Source organism: Podarcis erhardii (genome assembly GCF_964252035.2).
Source record: "Podarcis erhardii genome assembly, chromosome: 3".
In the NCBI taxonomy this organism is placed as follows: Eukaryota; Metazoa; Chordata; class Lepidosauria; order Squamata; family Lacertidae; genus Podarcis; species Podarcis erhardii.
In genome coordinates this window covers 104575730-104595995 of record NC_138507.1, presented here as the reverse complement: position 1 = coordinate 104595995, position 20266 = coordinate 104575730, and the positions used below count along the sequence as shown (strand labels likewise).

The 20266-nt window shown below is 46.5% G+C and overlaps 1 protein-coding gene across 1 annotated transcript; it reads right to left on the bottom strand.

Annotated features, from left to right (window-relative positions):
- Positions 1–2261: 2261 nt before the first annotated feature.
- LOC309338629 (uncharacterized protein) lies at positions 2262–18839 on the bottom strand. Its single transcript, XM_081855949.1, has 4 exons — positions 18694–18839; positions 14764–15825; positions 4970–5359; positions 2262–2682 (listed from the first exon to the last, which is right to left on the bottom strand). Exons 1-4 carry the CDS (start codon positions 18694–18696, stop codon positions 2500–2502), a joined length of 1638 nt encoding a protein of 545 aa, XP_081712075.1. The 5' UTR covers positions 18697–18839; the 3' UTR covers positions 2262–2499.
- Between the last annotated feature and the right edge of the window lie 1427 nt (positions 18840–20266).

Genomic DNA, 20266 nt, shown 5'->3' with positions numbered 1-20266 from the left:
CTTGTCTTCTGCATCCCAGTTTGGTGTCATCTGCAGATCTGATGAGCATTCCTTCATCCCGTCAATTAACATCTTTATAAATGACTTGAATGAAGGAATTGAGGGGATGCTCATCAAACGGGGGGGGGGGCGGGGGCGGCGGTAGCAATACATGTGAATCACTAGCAGTACATGTGTGGAAAGTCTCCGCGCCTCGTGTCCGGGGACGCACGGAGCCCGTCCATAATTCATGCGCCTGAGCGGCTGCCTCGCATCACGTACGAGCCGCAGGAGCCACCGAGGCCTCAGGAAGCGGAAGGCCCAGTCTGCACGTACCAAAGGAGGCTCGGCGCCTCACGGGGCACGTCTCGCGTCTCTCGCCTCCCTTTCTCCCGCGCCCCCGCCAAGTTTTGTCGGGGGCTCCCGGAGGCGAGGCTTGCGCTGGGAACCCTCAACTTCACAAAAGCGTGTCTCTGTGTGTTTGTGAAGAGAGAGTCGCGCCTGCTGGCTGCTATTTTTGTTTTGCTTTGTCAAAGGCAAAGGGGGGGGCGGGGGACAGATTTCTGCACATTTGCAAAGAGGCTCTTTTCAGCCCAAGACGTGTCTTCTGGCTGAGGCGGAGCAGCAAACAGCCCCCAAGTCAAAGCGCGTAACACCGAAAACTTCATTCAGCCCTCAATTCTAATGCTATGAGAAAGAGGGAGAAACGCTTCTCTCTCTCCCCCCCCCCCCGCCCGTTTCTCCATGCATTATCTTACATACGTACTTCTAAAGCAGGGGTCAGCAAACTTTTTCAGCAGGGGGCCAGTCCACTGTCCCTCAGACCTTGTGGGGGCCGGACTATATTTTGAAGCGGAAAAAATATGAACGAATTCCTATACCTCACAAATAACCCAGAGATGCATTTTAAATAAAAGGACACATTCTACTCATGTAAAAACACGCTGATTCCCGGACCGTCCGCCTACCCACGCTCTGAAGTATCCCCTCATGTTCTCTGCATATTTTTGTCCTTGTACTTAAAAAAAATAATACAATATTTTTAATTATATATTTCACCATCTGAATCGAGACTACTGAAGTAGCTGATCAAAATGTTTTCAATTCATAGAATCACAGAATCTTAAGAGTTGGAAGGGACCCAAGGGTCATCTAGTCCAACCCTGCAATGCAGGAATCTCAGCTAAAGCATCCATTAAAGATGGCCAGCCAACCTCTGCTTAAAAACCACCAAGGAAGGAGAGTCCACCACTGCCCGAGGGAGTCTGTTCCACTGCTGAGCAGCTCTTGCTGTCATAAAGTTTTTACAAATGTTTAGTCAGAATCTCAGAGTCGGGATAAAGATTGGAGATCTGGGCCCAAACTAACAAAATGAGTTTCAATAGGGACAAATCTCAGGTTTTACACTTAGGCAGGAGGAACCAGCTGCATAAATATAAAATGGGGAACACCTGGATTGCTAGTAATATGCGTGAAAAGGATCTAGGGGTCTTGGTAGACCACAAGCTTAACATGAGCCCACAGTGTGATACAGCGGCAAAAATGCTAAGGCTATTCTAGGCTGCATCAACAGAAGTCTAGTGTCCAGATCAGGGGTCAGCAAACGTTTTCAGCAGGGGGCCAGTCCACTGTCCCTCAGACCCTGCGGGAGGGGGGCAGACTATATTTTTTTTGGGGGGGGGACAAAAACAAATTCATATGCCCCACAAATAACCCAGAGATGCATTTTATATAAAAGCACACATTCTACTCATGTAAAAACACGCTCAGACCGTCCACAGGCCAGACTGAGAAGGCGATTGGGCCAGATCCGGCCCCTGGGCCTTAGTTTACCTACCCATGGTCCAGATCAAGGGAAATCAAAGTACCACCCTATTCTACCTTGGTCAGACCTCACCTGGAATACTGCGTTCAGTTCTGGGCACCACAATTTAAGAAGGGTATTGACAAGCTGGACCATGTGCAAAGGAGCACTTCAAACCAACTTAGCAGCTGCAGCTTTGTCCAGTCTCTTTGACTCCCTGTCAGGAATCTGTTTACTTCTTCTGTTTACAGACTTTTAGGCTTCAAAGGGTATAAAAATGGGGTCATTTTTTTAATATTTTTTTTAAGGAAAACCATATTTGTGGACCATTTAGGAAGTTAGTGAACTTCTTGGGGAAGAAGAAGGTAGAGGTAAGGATCCCCACCTCATGCGGTGCTAAGCAAATTCAGCAACGAGAATTTTTTAAAACTCTGTTATTAAAATAATTTATTAAAACTCAATTAAAAGTACATCAGGGTGCTTAGTCTGCATGCTTTATTGTGTCGCACATGTGTGTAAAGTGGGGGCAGAGAAAGATTGACAGAACTGGGTTTTGGTTTTTTTTGCGATGCATGGGGTAGGCTTGCATTTTGTGCATGTGTTGTGGGTATTGGCGACCGGGCTGCAAAGAGGAAGGTTGCATTAAATAAAGTCTGTGAAAATGCTGGTTCCGGGTGCATTGCCGGGGCCCTGTGAGCCATACATGCCAAAGACTCTTACTTCCAGAATATTTTAATGGCACATATGAGGATGACACCGATGGCGAACATCTCATGCTTCTTAATGAAGAAGAACACCAGTTCCTTCGCTATGTAGATGACATGTATGAAGATGAAGCAATACAGGAACAAGGTGAACTGGTCCTGAGGTAACAGAAAATGATGGCTTCCCCCAGAAGGCTGTGAAGAGAGCAAAGGGAAAAAGGTGTGTAGTTCCAGCCATGTTGCTGCAGGTCACCAAAAGGCTCGCTGAACAAAGATGCACTCTCTTTTTCCTTTGCAAGCGCCAGTAATTCCCACATTACACTTCCATAGTGAAACCCTCCTGCGCTGTTTATTGGAGGATGGATGGCGGCTAACAGATTGAGGTTGAATCCTGACAAGACAGAAGTACTGGCTTTGGGGGACAGGAGGAGGGTGGGTGTGGAGGACTCCCTGGTCCTGAATGGGATAACTGTGCCCCTGAAGGACCAGGTGCGCAGCCTGGGAGTCCTTTTGGACTCACAGCTGTCAATGGAGGCGCAGGTCAATTCTGAGTCCAGGGCAGCTGTTTACCAGCTCCATCTGGTACACAGGCTAAGACCCTACCTGCCTGCAGACTGTCTTGCCAGAGTTGCGCATGCTCTGGTTATCTCCCGCTTGGACTACTGCAATGCACTCTACGTGGGGCTACCTTTGAAGGTGACCTGTAAACTACAACTAATCCAGAATGTGGCAGCTAGACTGGTGACTGGGAGCGGCTGCCTAGACCACATAACACCAGTCTTGAAAGACCTTCATTGGCTCCCAGTACGTTTCCGAGCACAATTCAAAGTGTTGGTGCTGACCTTTAAAGCCCTAAACAGCCTCGGTCCAGTATATCTGAAGGAGCGTCTCCACCCCCATCATTCTACCCCCACACTGAGGTCCAGCGCTGAGGGCCTTCTGGCGGTTCCCTCACTGCGAGAAGCCAAGTTACAGGGAACCAAGTAGAGGGCCTTCTCGTTAGTGGCACCTGCCCTGTGGAACGCCCTCCCACCAGATGTCAAAGAGAAGTTTTTCTGCTGGCCAACCAAGTGGCTCCGTTTTTCTGTAGTTTCTCAGTTCTCAAACTGAATTGGGAACTTGTGGTGAGTGACTGGAATCTATGAGGAATTCAATCTCTGGAAGCAGCAGCGGGAGAAAGAAGCTACTAAGGGTCAAATTTGCCGCTACATGTTGCATGAGATCTGTCACTGGAATTCTCTCTCAAAAACCAAAACTAGCGAGTTGCTAGCAGCAGAGAAGGATGCTTAAACTCTTTCCCTTTGCTGTTTACTTGATCAAACTATTGCCCCCCCCCCCACTGTTGTTTCCCCTGGGAAGGAAAAATGCTACAAATACAGAAAAGAGCAGCCTTGGGAGGGAATTTTGATCTGGAAAAGACCTCATGGTAGGGGAAAGAAATCTTTCCATGCTGCTGTGAGCAATTTCACATCCTACCCCCTTCTCCCTGGCTGCCTTTCAGGTATTTGGGGTTGTTGTTTCTTAAAGTTTCAAGAGATTATGGTCCCTTTGCAAAATGCAGTTTGGCCATCAATTCAACTTCTTCAGAACAGCCAGGTGGGCCCTGTTCCTGGCTGTGGAAGTAGGGCAGAGTCTCATAAGAGGACAGGGCTGTGGCACCTTTATATAGAAAAGGAAACCTCAACAGGGGTTAGTAAAGGTAAAGGGACCCCTGACCATTAGGTCCAGTTGTGGACGACTCTGGGGTTGCAGCGCTCATCTCCCTTTATTGGCTGAAGGAGCCGGCGTACAGCTTCCGGGTCATGTGGCCAGCATGACTAAGCTGCTTCTGGTGAACCAGAGCAGCACACAGAAACGCCGTTTACCTTCCTGCTGGAGCGGTACCTGCTTATCTACTTGCACTGGTGTGCTTTCGAACTGCTAGGTTGGCAGGAGCAGGGATCAAGGAATGAGAGCTCACCCCGTTGCGGGGATTCGAACTGCCAACCTTCTGATCGACAAGCCCTAGGCTCTGTGGTTTAACCCACAGCGCCACCCATGTCCCTTCAGGGGACATAGCTATTAAATGCGCTGAAAGCCCTGCACTGCTTTGTACCTGCCAGAGAAAATACAACACAGAAATGGTAAAAAAAAAAAAAACTGTTGTTTTTTTTTTAAAAAAAAAATCTACAGTGGTACCTTGGGTTAAGTACTTAATTCATTCCTGAGGTCTGTACTTAACCTGAAACTGTTCTTAACCTGAAGCACCACTTTAGCTAATGGGGCCTCCTGCTGCTGCCGTGCCGCCGGAGCACAATTTCTGTTCTCATCCCGAGGCAAAGTTCTTAACCTGAAGCACTATTTCTGGACTAGCGGCGTCTGTAACCTGAAGCATATGTAACCTGAGGTACCACTGTACAGAAAATGCAAGTTGGATCGTGGCCTGTATCTTTTCTTCCGTCTTCTTCCTCTGCTTTTCTCACCTCCACTTGCCAGCCCTTACCTGTGCCGTTGACAGTGCCTGCTGGCGCATGGCTTCCATCTTCTCCTCATGCTGCCGCTGCTTCTCCTTGTCTTCGTAGCGGTACCTGGTCATGGTGAGTTCCATGTCTAGGCGCATCTTCTCCAGCTGAGTCGCCAGGGCGCGGGCCTGCTTGTTGCTTGGCTGCTCCATCTGGACCCAGGTGTCCATCTCCCCCTCCGTGTTGGCCAGGCCGCGGTGCAGGTTCTCCAGCTCCATCTGCGGCTTCATCCTCAGCTGTGCCTCTTCGTCTCGGATGTCCAGGGGGTCTGTCACATCGTTAGGGGTGCAGGGCGGCTCGGTCAGGTCGTCGGGGGCCGACGTTGGCTCAGTCACATTGTCGGCAGCAGACGAGACATTTTCAGGGTTGTCCTAGCACGGAAAGGGTATCTAACCTGCTTTTGATGTCACAAGCCCATCACCTTCCTCCCCCATTTTCCAAGAACAAAATTGCAAGTTGTTCTTCGTTTTTGCTTTGAAATAAAAATAAGTGGGTATATAAAATATAAACCAATAAACACACAACATAGCGCTTTAAATGTTTTTTTTAAAAGCAAGCAGCTCTCATGAAGCATCGTAGGAAAGGCAAGACTAATGACTTAACCAGAGTTTGATTTTCTGGTACCTACACCTTTCACGCTAATCTCTAAGCTGGCAGGTAGCCAGGCTCACTGCATGGGTGAAGAACTAACCATGACTTCTTTTTAAATGCTCCCTCTTCACCCCTTGCCACTTTTGAAATTGGGGTTTGACCTCACAACTTGCTCAGCTTGGAAATTGTACCTAAGTTGGCTAACAGGCTGCATACTGAAAAGCAATTTAGGTAGCTGATGCAGAACATCCTATATCCCCTCACCACAAGAGAAAAATGGGGGAGTATACAACTTCTTATTGCACATTCATCATGATGCTCTAGAAGTGATGGTTCTGTGCAAGCCCGCTTTCAATGCCAATTGTGTCTGCAAAAGTTTTGGGGTGGCTGTGACGGACAGGCCCTGGGTCTGCCTCCTGGCATCCCAGGAACCAGCGAGAGCTGGTGGGACCAACAGTCAATCAGCAGAGAGTCAAATCCTAGAAGGACCTGAGGGGGTGTTGCTGGTTAGAACAGTGATAGCCATTCTAGATCTACCTGAGAATTGGTTTGATAAAGAGTGCTGTTTAAAAATTTCTGTATAAAGAGGGTGTATCTTTAAATTTTGTGCCTCAAATGGGAAACCATCAAGCATTAAACAGGCAGACAGTTTTGTTCCCTCTTCACACTTTGTAACTCTAGGTGGGACGTGAGTGGACACTAGAAAGCTTCACAGAACTATAATGCTATTGGTAAACATAGGCGCTACCATAAAATAGTTAATTATAGACTTCTATTGTGTGAATATGGGCTGCTGCCGGTAGCTTTATCTATTAGCACTCCTATAATATTGGTCACACTACCCAGCACTCAACTTCAGTGAGGGTGTCTGTCACAATGGTGACACAACTTATTTTCCAATCAGTGCATATCCCACAATTTCCTGCTGAAATCACAGTTGGTTGTTGTTTTCTTAACACCCAAAAGAGTTCTGGTTTATTTTTGTCCCATTTTTATTGTATTTGTAGCACCTGCAATAATGTGTTAGCACTGGGGAAGCATTGCAGAACAAACTAAAGCAGGATAAATCCATCACTAGTCCACTACTGTTGTGCCCAGAATGCACCGACAATAAAACACCAGTGTGGCTGGGCCTCTTCTTAAAATTGAGTAGCTCTCATTGCGGTCAGTGCTTGGATAGAAGGCTCCTTCAGAGCCCTGTCCAAACAACTCTGAGCTTCCTGAAGGAAGAGCAAGACAAAGGATAATGGAGGAACAACCATTCTTACCATAAGCGACTGAAGCTCAAGGCAGTAGGCGTGTGAATAACAGGGCTGCACACCACACTAGGCAGCCTTTTGTTACACTAGGCTCTCACTGTCCCATGATGCACTTCTGCAACCCACCACCCCAGACAATATAAAAAGCAAAGCCAGACTTAACAGAGCCAACTGCCAAACTGATGTCATAGATGCTTCACTATGACATCACAGCCCGCCTGTTGCTACAACTGGCTCATCACTCAGTAGTAGAGAACCTGATTTCCATACTCTGAATGCTGAGCAAATGGCAAAAGGAAGTGGGTTTTAGCTTAAAAGCCTCATTTATAGTGTCTATTGTAATGCTGGGCTGCATCTACACAGCTATAAATAAATGTTCTGAAATTGCTTAAAAAAACCTTTTTAAAGCTCACAATGTAAAATTTCATAAAGTTCCAATTTCAGCTCTACAGCGCCATCTGGTGCCACAGTGTTCTAACACATTTATAACTTTTGGTTTTCTTTTTTTACTAATGTAGCTGAGTCCCAGATTGGTATATAAACATGGCGGCTGTGTCTGCGAAATACCCTAATATTTATATGGTGGAGGTTTTGTGTTCCGTCTTATCCTTCTTTTCTATCATCCCAACCTATCATCCCCGTGATAAAAATGAGCAGGCCTATTGGATTGCCACCATAAACTATAACTTTTCATCATTTCAGAAAAAAATAGATCTGTTACCTGATTAAAGGAATCTTATTTGATTAACTGTGTAAGTTTTAATTGTATATGAATATAAACAATAGTTCTAGCGCAACATGCACTTCTCCCCCTGTCTTAGCCCACAAGATGATGCATACGTTCAGTTGTTTTATATTTATTTAAAGCATTTTAATCTTGCTTGTTGGAAAAGAAAAGCTCCCAGAATAGCTACGAGATGTTTGCGATAAGGCGGTCCCTGCCCTCAGACTTGCAATCTTTCGTGAGCCCCTCCATCTTAGGCTCAGGTAATATATACTGTATGTATAAATAATTCCATATATCCTAAAGACATGTAACCATGGGAAGCTGCCTTTTACTCATACTACTACTACCGCTAATAATAATAATTTATTATTTATACCCCGCCCATCTGGTTGGGTTTCCCCAGCCACTCTGGGTGGCTTCCAGCAAAATATTAAAATACAATAATTAAGCAAATATTAAAAGCTTCCCTAAACAGGGCTTCCTTCAGGTGTCTTCTAAAAGTCAGGTAGTTGTTTATTTCTTTGACATCTGGTGGAAGGCCATTCCACAGGTTGGGTGCCATTACCAAGAAGGCCCTCTGCCTGGTTCCCTGTAACTTGGCCTCTCGCAGTGAGGGAACTGCCAGAAGGCCCTCGGAGCTGCACCTCTGTGTTAGGGCTGAACGAAGGGAGTGGAGATGCTCCTTCTGGTATACTGGGCCGAGGCCGTTTAGGGTTTTAAAGGTCAGCACAATTGGTCCATCCAATTCTGTATTGTCTGCCCAGGCTGCCCGTTGAGGCACTCCAGGCTTCTAGGCAAAGTTCTCTCCCAGTCCTATGTGGAGATGCCAGGGATTGAATGTGGGAACTTCCACATGGCAAACAGATGCTCCACCACGGAGCCCTAGCCCTTCCCCTAGTTTTGCCACAGCACTATCTTTAACTCACACATGAGTATGCTGGATAGTACAGGAAGGTGCCACTTGAGAAAAGAACATCTGATGATGGTTCCTCAGATTGGGTATGGTTGTGTTCCTGTGGTCTGAAAGCTGAGCGCAACTGGCTGTTGGGCTACGTGTTTCCTCCTCCTCCTTGAAAAACTTGGCTACCACCCCATATATCTTTTGGAACAATGGCCACCGCTTCCTTTTTCTGATCCCAGTCTCCTCCCCTCATTGCCTTTGTGATCTGCGGGCACAAAGCAGCCAGCTGTATGTGTAACGGACAGTCTGTGTCTTGAATGGAGTTGTTGCCTTATTCATTCACAACAGACCAGGCGGCCAGGAGGACAACAAGCCTCTTTGTCAGGAAATCTAGCCAAAGGCATGCTGACCGTCTCCACTGACTTCATATTTATCTGGTCTCCTCTCCTCCTCATCTGCGAGTTAAACAATGTGATGCTTTGTCTCCGAGTTGTGAGCGAGCAACTTTTCCTTCCCTTGCTGGAACTTCGGCGAACTACTTATTTATTTATCCGCCCCAATTAAGCCGCGCACGTCTCGCCAAAGAATGAATGAGAAAATGTTATTGAACAGTGAATGCTGGAAGGGAGAGTCTCTGTCCCTCTGTGTGGCCTGTTTTAAAGGAATGTGAGCACAGACAGGTGGAGTTCCACTTCTCCTTTTTAAGTCATTTTTAAAAAGCCTTGAAAAATACGTTTGCAGAATTGCTAGAGACAGCCGTGGAGAGGGAGAAGAGTGTTTACTAAGGAGATTAGGAATTTGCCTTATACTGAATCAGACCATTGGTCCATCTAGGCCAGTATTTTCAACAATGGCTATCAGCAGCTCTCCATGGTTTCTAGTCCTACAATCTCTCTCTCTCTCTCTCTCTCTCTCTCTCTCTCTCTCTCTCTCTCACACACACACACACACACACACACACACACACACAGAACGATTTCCCTATGGAAACAGAGGCACATATTTACCGTATTTTTCGCTCTATAAGATGCACCAGACCACAAGACGCACCTAGTTTTTGGTGGAGGAAAGCCAGAAAAAAAAAATTCTGAATCTCAGAAGCCAGAACAGCAAGAGGGATCGCTGCACAGTGATAGCAGCAATCCCTCTTGCTGTTCTAGCTTCTGTGATAGCTGCGCAGCCTGCATTTGCTCCATAAGATGCACACACATTTCCCCTTACTTTTTAGGAGGGAAAAAGTCTTATAGAGCAAAAAATACAGTAATTCTTACTAACTTCACCCAAGTTTCACCTCCCATTTTCTTAAACCTTTTTATATATACAGTATATAAATGAAGGTTTCTAAAAGCAACGACAAACTCCTCTCCAACAGCTTTTCTGTGACCCGACTGCGTAAAAGGCAAAAAGAACTCCGTAATCTCAGCAGAAGAACACAATTAGTCGATCCACAGTTGAACCACAAGCTCTGCCTTGCAGCTTTTCGAAGCCTGAAACTTCAACATCCAGCTGCATCTGGAAATTGCATGCATGCGCTTGCAAAAAAACATGGGCTACCTTTTGCATGCAGTATTTACAAGGGACCCAAACTTCGGAGACATCTCCTGCATTACTTTTATTTTCTTGCTTGAGGAGGAGCTGGGCGTCATCTGGAAGTGGTGTATATGACCTTTGGTTTGAGTTCGGCTGAAATCTACTGAGCAAAATTGGAATGGAGGCAGGCACCTTTTTACTTGATCAACATGTTGAGATCAGATTAATCTAACGGAGTGATTAACTAAACTGGAGCCCAAAGTACATATTGTTAACAAATGAGAAGGGGTAGGATATGAACAGGCTGTGACTGCAATCCCCTATATACTTACCTGGGATGGGAGTAAGCCCTATTGAATATGGTGGGATCTACTTTCCATGTAGGTTCGCAGGTGGCGCTGTGGGTTAAACCACAGAGCCTAGGACTTGCCGATCAGAAGGTTGGCGGTTCGAATCCCCACAACGGGGTGAGCTCCCATTGCTTGGTCCCTGCTCCTGCCAACCTAGCAGTTCGAAAGCACACCAGTGCAAGTAGATAAATAGGTACCGCTCCGGCAGAAAGGTAAACGGCGTTTCCGTGCGCTGCTCTGGTTTGCCAGAAGTTGCTTAGTCATGCTGGCCACATGACCCGGAAGCTGTACGCCGGCTCCCTCGGCCAGTAAAGTGAGATGAGTGCCGCAACCCCAGAGTTGGTCACGACTGGACCTAATGGTCAGGGGTCCCTTTACCTTTACCTTTACTTTCCATGTAGGCATGCACTGTGAAATAAATGGCAACTTAATCTCCATTATGGCAGAGATGGAGAGCCTTAATTCAAAGTGCTGGTTTTGATTGATAAAGCCATATGTGGCTCAGGATTGTGGTACTTCAAGGACCACATCTCCTGACATGAACTGACCAACGCCTGTGATAATAATCTGAGGCCCTTCTTTGTGGGCTCACTCGATGGGAGGTTCAGAAAGTGGCAGCACAGGAACAGGCCTTTTCCACGGTGGCCCCCCACTCGTGAAATGCTCTCCGCAAGGAGGTACACCTGGCACCATCTTTATCTAGTTAGGCAAATACTTCTCTCTCTATCCAAGCTTCTGGCTCTTACTTTATAGCTCTTTTGCTGTATTCTTAGACTTCTATTTTTGCTTGTGATTGGTTTTTAATGCAAATAGTTTTGGTCGCTGTGTGAGAAAAACGACTAACAAATAAAAATAAAAATAACCACCCTTCAGATGTTGTTGGACCACAGCTCCCATCATCCCATCATTATAAACGGCCTCAGCCCAGTATACCTGAAGGAGCGTCTCCACCCCCATCGTTCTGCCCAGACGCTGAGGTCCCGTGCTGAGGGCCTTCTGGCAGTTCACTCACTGTGAGAAGCAAAGCTACAGGGAACCAGGCAGAGGGCCTTCTTGGTAGTGGTGCCCGCCCTGTGGAACGCCCTCCCACCACATGTCAAAGAGAAAAACAACTACCTGACATTTAGAAGACATCTGAAGGCAGCCCTGTTTAGGGAAGTTCTTAATGTGTGACATTTTAATGTATTTTTAATCTTTGTTGGACGCTGCCCAGAGTGGCTGGGGAAACCCAGCCAGATGGGCGGGGTACAAATAAATTATTATTATTATTATTATTATTATTATTATTATTATTATATCCCTGAACATGGGTAATGCTGGCTGGGGCTGATGGTAGTTGGAGCCAAGCAACATCTGGAGAACCAAAGACTTCCCATCACTGGATTATGACACCTCCTGACCCAGACGAGCTCAAATAGTATTCATACAGTCCGGCAGAGCCTGTATTACTTCTGCAGCATAGTTGTGGTACTATGTGTGAGGAGAATCAGAACTTACAGGGTTAAACAGTTCTGTGTGACGTCTCACATTCTGAGGCATGGTTATGTTCACATACGGGAATCTTTCTTTCTGTGTGAGTTCTCTTTCATTTTTGGCTGAGAGGCAAAAGGATTTCCGCTCTCTCGCCGGGCTGAGTTATGATGTTTTTCTTCTCATTAAAGACTGTTAGAGATTAGCAAGAAGCCTGCATTCAGTCTGATTTATTATCCACACACAAGGCAACAGTTTCTCCCGCTGCTGAACTCTGCTAAGGACTTTGCTAAGAGAGCTAAGGGAGAGAGCTAAGGGAGCTCAAGTTTTTCTATCGGCACAGACGTCCATCGGCACAGCAGAAGTGTACTGGGCGCCATCTTATCTAACACTATGTACATGCCAAAAGCACCTGTAGACTCCGTTAAACTCCCAGAGCTCAAGCTTGAGCTGGGAGATGAACCAGGACTTGAGTCTATTTGTCTAACACTTCTATCTTCTCAGGGCTGGCCCTAGGAGAAATTCCACCCCTGGGACGAAATGCTTTCAGCACCTCTGTTCCCTCCCTGCCTCCCATGGCCAGTTTTACAGTGTCGCCAAGTGGTATGGCTTGCTCAGGACAGCAAAACTTAGTGTCCTGCTGTGCTCAGGCTTCCCTAGAAATGTTCATGAAAAGGACCCCAAACAGGCATGCTGAGTTGGGCCCAACATTGGAGTGTCTGTTGCGCATGCATGATGTCACACGTGCGACGCCCTGGTCCCCCCCATTGGGCCATGCCTGCCGGGATGTGCGGGTGCCTGCCGAGATGCTCTGGCGATCGCGGTGGGGGGCACAGAGGGAGTGCCAGCACATGCCTAGGGGCAGTGGGGGATGGCAGCACTCTCAGTATTTGGGGGGCGGGTCAGCCCCCTGCCATGAAATGTTGAGGGGCAGAAGCCCTTCCTGCCCCCTATAGCCAGCGCCCCGACCCAAAGTTAGCTCTCAGTAATTTTGCTCTAGCTCACAGCAGGCAATACACTCAGCAAACATCAAGTCACCAAGCTGAATCCTGTTTTCTCTTCGGTGTGGCCCTTGGCACAAACTCCCAACTCGCCTACCCATAAAACCAGACCTGTATTTGCTGAATTGATTCTATTCAAGTACTGTCAACCCCCGATTTGCACAGGGATTGCGTTCCAGGTCATTGTGCACATCGCTGGAGCAGACATAAGTCTACTACCCCACTCTGTTCTGCCCCTGTCTCCATTCCGCCCTCTTCTGGGTCCAAAAATGGCATGCACATGTACTGTTGCTCATGCTTTGAGCTCGTGCAAAATGGTCGTTCCCTGTACACATCTCAAGGAGGAAAACACAAGGCAGAGAGTCTAGCGTGTTTTATCAAAGTATAATATAGTACAGGCAATGCAGAGCAGAGGTTCAAAGTTATAAGGGAGAGACATTCTGTGTGTATTTGCTGATAGCCCAGCCTATGGAAGGAAGGAAGCCAATAGACAGGGCACAGGTTCCTCATTCAGACTGTGGAAGAAAGAAAAAGAGTTGCATGAACAGGATTTGGAAGACAGAGAGTCAAACCTAGTCCCTTTCATAGCTGTCAAGCGTCCCTTATTTGGCGGGACAGTCCCTTATCCCAGTCCCATGTCCCGCTGCTGTCCCTTATTGATGAGGCTTTGTTTGGCTGCTGGCTGGGTTTTTTGCCTTTGGCTCGGAGGGGCTCAGAAGCCAAACATACCTGTGCCCGGAAAATCCCTTATTTTGGCTGCTGATCCCTTATTTTCGAGGCTGCTGGTCCCTTATTTTCAAATCTGTAAGTTGACAGTTATGGTCCCTTTCAAATTTCCATTCAGGGGTTAAACCCACCAATGCCCAAGCCCAGTGACCAGCAGTGAAATAGCAATAAGCCTAGAAACATTCAGGAGCACCAGTGGAATGTCACCCATAAAATGATGGCTCCTGTGCTGATTAGATCACAGGTATCTGATGGTGTATTTGATGTTTTGACATAGGCCCTACAGCAGCGGTAGGAACCCAGGGTTCCTCCAAATGTTGCCCAACTACCCCTGAACAGAAAATTGTAAACTTGGAAGGCAGTACCATCAAACTACCTCCAACACTCTTAACTACATTATCTCATCTTCCCATTTTCTCTCATTTCTGAGGTGTGTGGGGGATTGTAGTTAATTTTTAAAATCAGTACTATATGCCACCATTTGCCGATAAGGTCTGAGGGCAGCGTGCATCTATAAAAATATAAAAAATTTTTTTATTTAATATTTTTTATTTTATTTATTTAATATTTTTATTTAAAAATATAAAAGCAATGCTATAAAATAAAGGTCAAATTATAGTAAAACTCTAAGTAACTCTAAGATACCAGAGGAAAAGGCTGTGTTAACCGGAGACCAATGCAGATGTTTGTTTTTTTCCACATTCATGTTGATTTGTGCTCATGATGCTACTGGGATGGTCACACAGACCCTGCTTTCAATACCGTTTGTGCCTACAAAAATTTCCAAGCAGTCACATTGGTTCATTTCTGATTAGTGCCGATCCCTCAGCTTCCTGCTCACGTCCTGTAACTTTTTTATATAGCGCAAGCGTTCTGGTTTATTTCTGCCTGGCTTTTGTCATGTTGTAGTCCCGCCAGACTGAAATAAAGTGACAGCACTGTGGGAACATCAGAAAACAAACTAGAGCAGGATAAAACCCCACCACTTGGGAGCTGTCACTGTGTCAATAACTTGTTGTGGAATCCGCCTGCAATAAAGCACCCATCTGGAGGAGCCTGTATTTGTCAAAGGACATTATTTGCATTTTACAGCCCTTTCCACAAGAGCAGGTAAGAGGCGAGCCAGAGCGAAAGGGTCTCTGTGTACAAGAGGGCTAGAAAAAGGCTTGCGATCCAGTATGACCACAGCCTCCCTTCTTATCTCCCGGTATCCCCTTTACCTCCTTGGGTGTTGCCTGTTGCTGACGCAGCTGTTCCATCTTCTCCTCATGCTGCCGCTGCCTCTCGTTCTCTTCATGCTCGTATTTGAGCCTCGTTAGCTCAAACTCCATCCTCCTCTTCTCCAGCTCGGTCTCGATGGCTAAGTCCAACCTGCTGCTCGACCACTCCGACTCTGCTCCGCTCACCACAATGCGGGGCACCTGCAGACCCAGGTGCTCAGTCACCTCGTCGGTCTTCTGTTCCGGTGGCACTGGCGGCCTACCTGTCTCCAGGATCTTCTCCAGAGGTTGTTCAGGCTTCGGGCCTTCCTGTTGCCCACTAGCCTCAGAGTGGGACTTCTTTTCAGTCACATCTGGCAAGTAGACTTCCATGGCCAGCTGTAGTTCTATCCTCATCTTCCCCACCTCACCAAAGGTCTCAGAAAACGACTCAGTTGCAGCTTCCGCCTTGCTCCCTGTCGCCTTCGGGCCCAGCACTCGGATATTCCCTTGCCGCAGGCGCAGCTTCTCCATGGTTTCCTCGTGCTGCCGCTGCTTCTCCTTGTCCTCGTACATTTTCCGCTCGTGCTGCCGCTGCCGCTCGTTCTCCTCGGAGATTTGCTTCAGCTTGGCCAGCTCAAATTCCATGCGCATCTTCTCCAGCTCAATTTCCGTGATGGGGTCCAAATTGCTCCCCCGCTGCTCCTCGTCCCCTTGGCCAGGCGTTCTGCATGGCAAGTGTTGGCGTATGTTCTCCATCTTCTCCTCATGTTGCCGCTGCTTGTCGTTCTCCTCGTGCTGGCGCTTCAGAAGGGTCAGCTCAAAGTCTAAGCGCATCTTCTCCATTTCGCTATCGGCTCCCTGGGTCTGCTTGGCGTTCTTCTGCTCCTGCTCCTTGGCTCCTTGGCCGTCCTTCTCCTCTCTGTGCTCATCCTTCTCCTCTTTGGCAACCGCGTCTAACGGCAGAGGGCTGCTGGTGGCTTCTAGCTGCCTTCTGGTCGCTAACGGTGTTCGTTGGTCTCCATTAGCGAGCGCGTCAGTCACAATCGCGGGGATGGCTGGGGACCCTGAACTGTTGGCATCCTGAAACAGATTGCGGGTGGGGAAGGGAGAAGTCACACACGCTTTTCTGAGAAGACATCATCAACAAATATCACATCGGGGGCAGGAAAGTTAAGGGGGGGAAATTCAACTGGTTTTAATGCACGAGTGTCAGGCTTTGGGGAATCGACCTCCTCCCCTGTAGCCATAAATGAGCAGATCAAACAAAAGGGAATTTTTACCAGTTTCTTTATTAAACACAGCAAATGACAAAAGAAAGGGTCTACCCAGAATGGTGGTGCTCACAATTAAGGCTTACACCCCCTTCATTCCTATTAATCTACATAACTCCTATGTTTTGTAATCTGAGTTTGTAGACTCTGCACTTTCTGTTTTGAGACTTTCTGAGCTCTTCTTGACCTTGAGAAGAGTGGATAAATGCTGTCCAATGACTGTGAATCTGTTAACCCTCTCTCTCCCAGTGTTTTTTCTGCTAGCTGTTCCCCATCCAGTATTTCCCAGCTTCTGCCTTCTGAACTGTGCCCCTCTGTAAACCACTGTTCCAACTCTATACTGTCTTCCCGCTCCTGGGAAGATTCAGGAGTAGGAGCAGGGGGAGGGGGTGGCTCCCACGATTCCTCCTCAGTGCAACACTCCTCAGCACGGCCCGTGACAGCAAGGCCAAAATGGCTGTGTTGCACAAAAGGGCCCCACTCCACAGCAACTTGGAGCAAGGCTCTTAGTTTGGCTGCCCCTGTTCTGTGGAACAGCATCCCATCCAAATATGAAGGCATCCACTATCTTCACTTTCCCAAATGCTCCAACTTTTTTGAACAAAATCCGGGATATCCACACCCACCATGCTGCCCTGCCCCACCTCTCACAGCTCACACTACTTGTCCTCACCCTCCCAACACTCATCACTTGCTTGCGCTACTCACCCTCACTCTTGATGCTCTCGCCCGGCGCTCTGGCATTCAGCAGAGTCATGCCAGATCACTGGTCTGGAAGGCGCTTTGGCGCGACTCTGCTGACAATTGCCAGAGTGAGTGTCTCTTTGACTGAAACAGGACATTCTGAGATTGAAACAGAAGTCAGGATTGGCTTTTGGATACAGGATGTCCCACTAAAAATGGGACAGTTGGCTTTCCAGAAACAACGGAAGACATCTTTTTTTCCTAACAAGATTCACAGCTGAATGGATGGGACTCTGCTGTGGGTGCCTACTTCATACTGAAAGACGTACATTGCCTCCCAGTACGTTTCCAAGCATAAGTCAAAGTGTTGGTGCTGACCTTTAAAGCCCTAAATGGCCTCAGTCCTGTATACCTGAAGGAGCGTCTCCACCCCCATCTTTCTGCCCAGACACTGAGGTTCATTGCCGAGGGCCTTCTGGCGGTTCCCTCACTGCAAGAAGTGAGGTAACAGAGAACCAGGCAGAGGGCCTTCTCAGCAGTAGCACCTGCCCTGTGGAATGCCCTCCCATCCGATGTCAAGGAAATAAACTACTATCTGACTTTAATAAGATATCTGAAGACAGCCCTGTATAGGGAAGTTTTTAAATGTTTCATTACGTTTCTCTGTATGTTGGAAGCCACCCAGAGTGGTGGGGTACAAATATTTTATTATTATTAAATTTTATCTGCTGTTATTTTTATGTTGTTTTCAGCTGTCCCTCCCCCCCTCTGTATTGTATTTTGCACATTACCTTGAGACATGTGCCAAAATTTTGTTGTTGGCACCCATCTGTCTCGAGAGGGATGTGAAAGTGTGTCAGAATAGTGAAATGGCATGGGAAGTTTAGATGACATGGGAAGATAAGGCAAATTCATGGAGAATAAGCTATCGATGGCTAGATGGCTATGAGTCACGATAGGGATATGCTATCTGTAAGGTCTATCATCCGGAGACAGCTGTTGACCTCATATCCTGCTTGCAAGCCTTCCAGAGGTTGACCACTGTAGGAAACAGGATGCTAAATTAGCTAGGCCTTTGGTCTGATCCAGCAGAGTTCTGATTTTCTTAGCTTAGGTGGGTATATCTTTGGTCCAATGAAGGACAAGACAGGAAGAGGAGGAGGAGGAGGAGAAAATAAGGGGGTTGCATATCAACAGAGTCAAAAATCACCAAATGTCAAGAAGATCAAGGAACAAGAGGAGGCCAATTGACTTCTCATCCAATCCTGCTGCAATGCAGGAATCTCAACTCAAGCATCCATGACAGATGGATATCCAACCCTTGCCTAAAAACCTGCAAGGAAGGAAAGTCCACCACTTCCCGAGAGAGTCTGTCCCACTATTGAGCAGCTCTTAACTGTCAGAAAGTTCTTTCTGATGTTTAGTCGGATTCTCCTTTCTTGTAAGTTGAAGTTGGATCCTACCCTACAGCGCAGGAGAAAACAACCTTGCTCCATCTTCCATGTGACAGCCCTTTCAATATTTGAAGATGGCTGTATAAATTGTCCAAACTAACAAACAAACTGCATCAGCATTCTTGAGTGTTTTTCTAGGGTAGGGTGCATGGAGATAAAATACTCTGCTTTTAATTTCACATTTAATTATTTATAATGCTAATATCCCACCTTTCCTCCATGAAGCTTAAGGTGGTATTCATTGTTCCCCATCCTACCCTTTTATATGTATATATAACAAAAATCCTCTCAGCAGCTCTGTGGCGTAGGTTAAGCTGAGAGAAAGTGACTGGCCCATTAGGCTCACTTTGCGAGCGAGAGACCCAGGTTTAAATCGCTGGGCTGGGCTTGGGCCAGCCCTTAGTTCTCAGCCTAGCCTACTACACAGGGTTGTAAAATGCAGGAGGGAGAGAAAAATAATTGTATGGTGCTTGGGAAGAAAGGTGAGATATAAATGAAATAAAAAGAAAAGAAAAAGGAATGAGAGTGATGGATCTTACCATGGCGAAATTGGCCCCAGGGAGACAATAATCTTAACCACGGCACATGTAGAGATATAATTTCCCCCTCAATTGGACACCAGCTGCCCCACTTTGCAAAACCAGGCCATGCAAATCCACATTCCAGGCCAACTGCCGTGATGATGTCACGAGATTCCGCACTCGGCTTCTTCCTCACCCTCCCAAGCGACTTCGGCAAGAAACACATTCAGCTGCTAACAATTTGGCCCAGTTCCTTCAGCTGCTCATTAGTAGAGCACGTGGGCGAATCTGGTCAATTTCATCTTCTCTCAGTTTCTCTTTTTTTTTCTTCTAGTCTTAGGGCCTGTTCTCCACATTTCCTTTTTATTATTATTACATTTTAAAAAATTAATTTTCAGTTACAAAAATTCAATATGCACCATATTATATTAACACCAAATAGCAATACCAACTCAAATACAAATCAATTACATAGCCAATTATAAATTTTGGGTGGCTTCCCACGTGCTGAACTTCAAGGTCTTATTCCCTTTAATTCTGCCTCAAGACTGTCACTCAAACCAAATACAATCCATTCTTGATAAAATCACTTATAGCACAGCTACAATAATTAACTTCAATTCGCATTAACAAATATAATAATTTGTAGATTCCACATTTCCATGTCAGTTTGCAAATTCTTTAAATAAATTAAAAAAAAACCTCTTGTGAAAATTGGTTGGCATTTGAGGGTGAAATGCACACAATATGCAATTTTGTGTGCATTATAATTATTATGTTTCCCTCTCAAAAGTGAAACTGAAAGCAACTTACACACACACACACACACACACACACACACACACATGAAACAAATCCAAGCCTGCTAAAAGATAACCAGAAAATTAAGATCTAAAGATATGGGCATTTTTGCTCGGCACTTGAAAAGAAATAGTGATGATACTAAGCAGGCTACTCTGTACACATTTTTTGCAAGCAATTTCCCTTAATATAATATTTTGCTGTACACTTTGTCCTAGCACATGTGGTTTTGCACACATTATTTGACTGTAGAAGCAAACCGCAAAACTCAGAGACGTGAGCATTTGGAAGGGTTTGTTTTGGTTCAGGTTTTGTTTGAAGAAGTGTGAATTGGGTCGATTCGTCTTTGAATGAAAACTAAATTGATTTTCTCCCCCAGACCCATAAAAGCCCCCAGGCTGAATCCCTAGTGCATCTCTTGCTTAAAAGGCCATGGAGGAAATCCCTTCGTGAGACCCCGGGGAGCTGCTGTCCATCTCAAGACTGCTGGGCTAGAGGAGACCAATGGTCTCATTCCACATGAAGCAGCAAACCTAAGTTCTTGAGACCCTCTGCTGGAAACCTGATGCAAAGTGAGGTGACCTTTTCAACATCTTTGAGAAGATGTGAGCAGCTACCCAAGCTCAGAACACTCTGTCGTTAGTATAGGGTTGCCGTCTTGTCTTCTAGCACTTCAACCTGTGACTTTTTAAGAGCAGTGTGATCAGCAAACACTCACAAGTTACCATTCTTCTCTGCTTAAGAAGCTTCTCTTGCAGATTTTTGTAGGTCAGCCTTCTCTTTTACACAC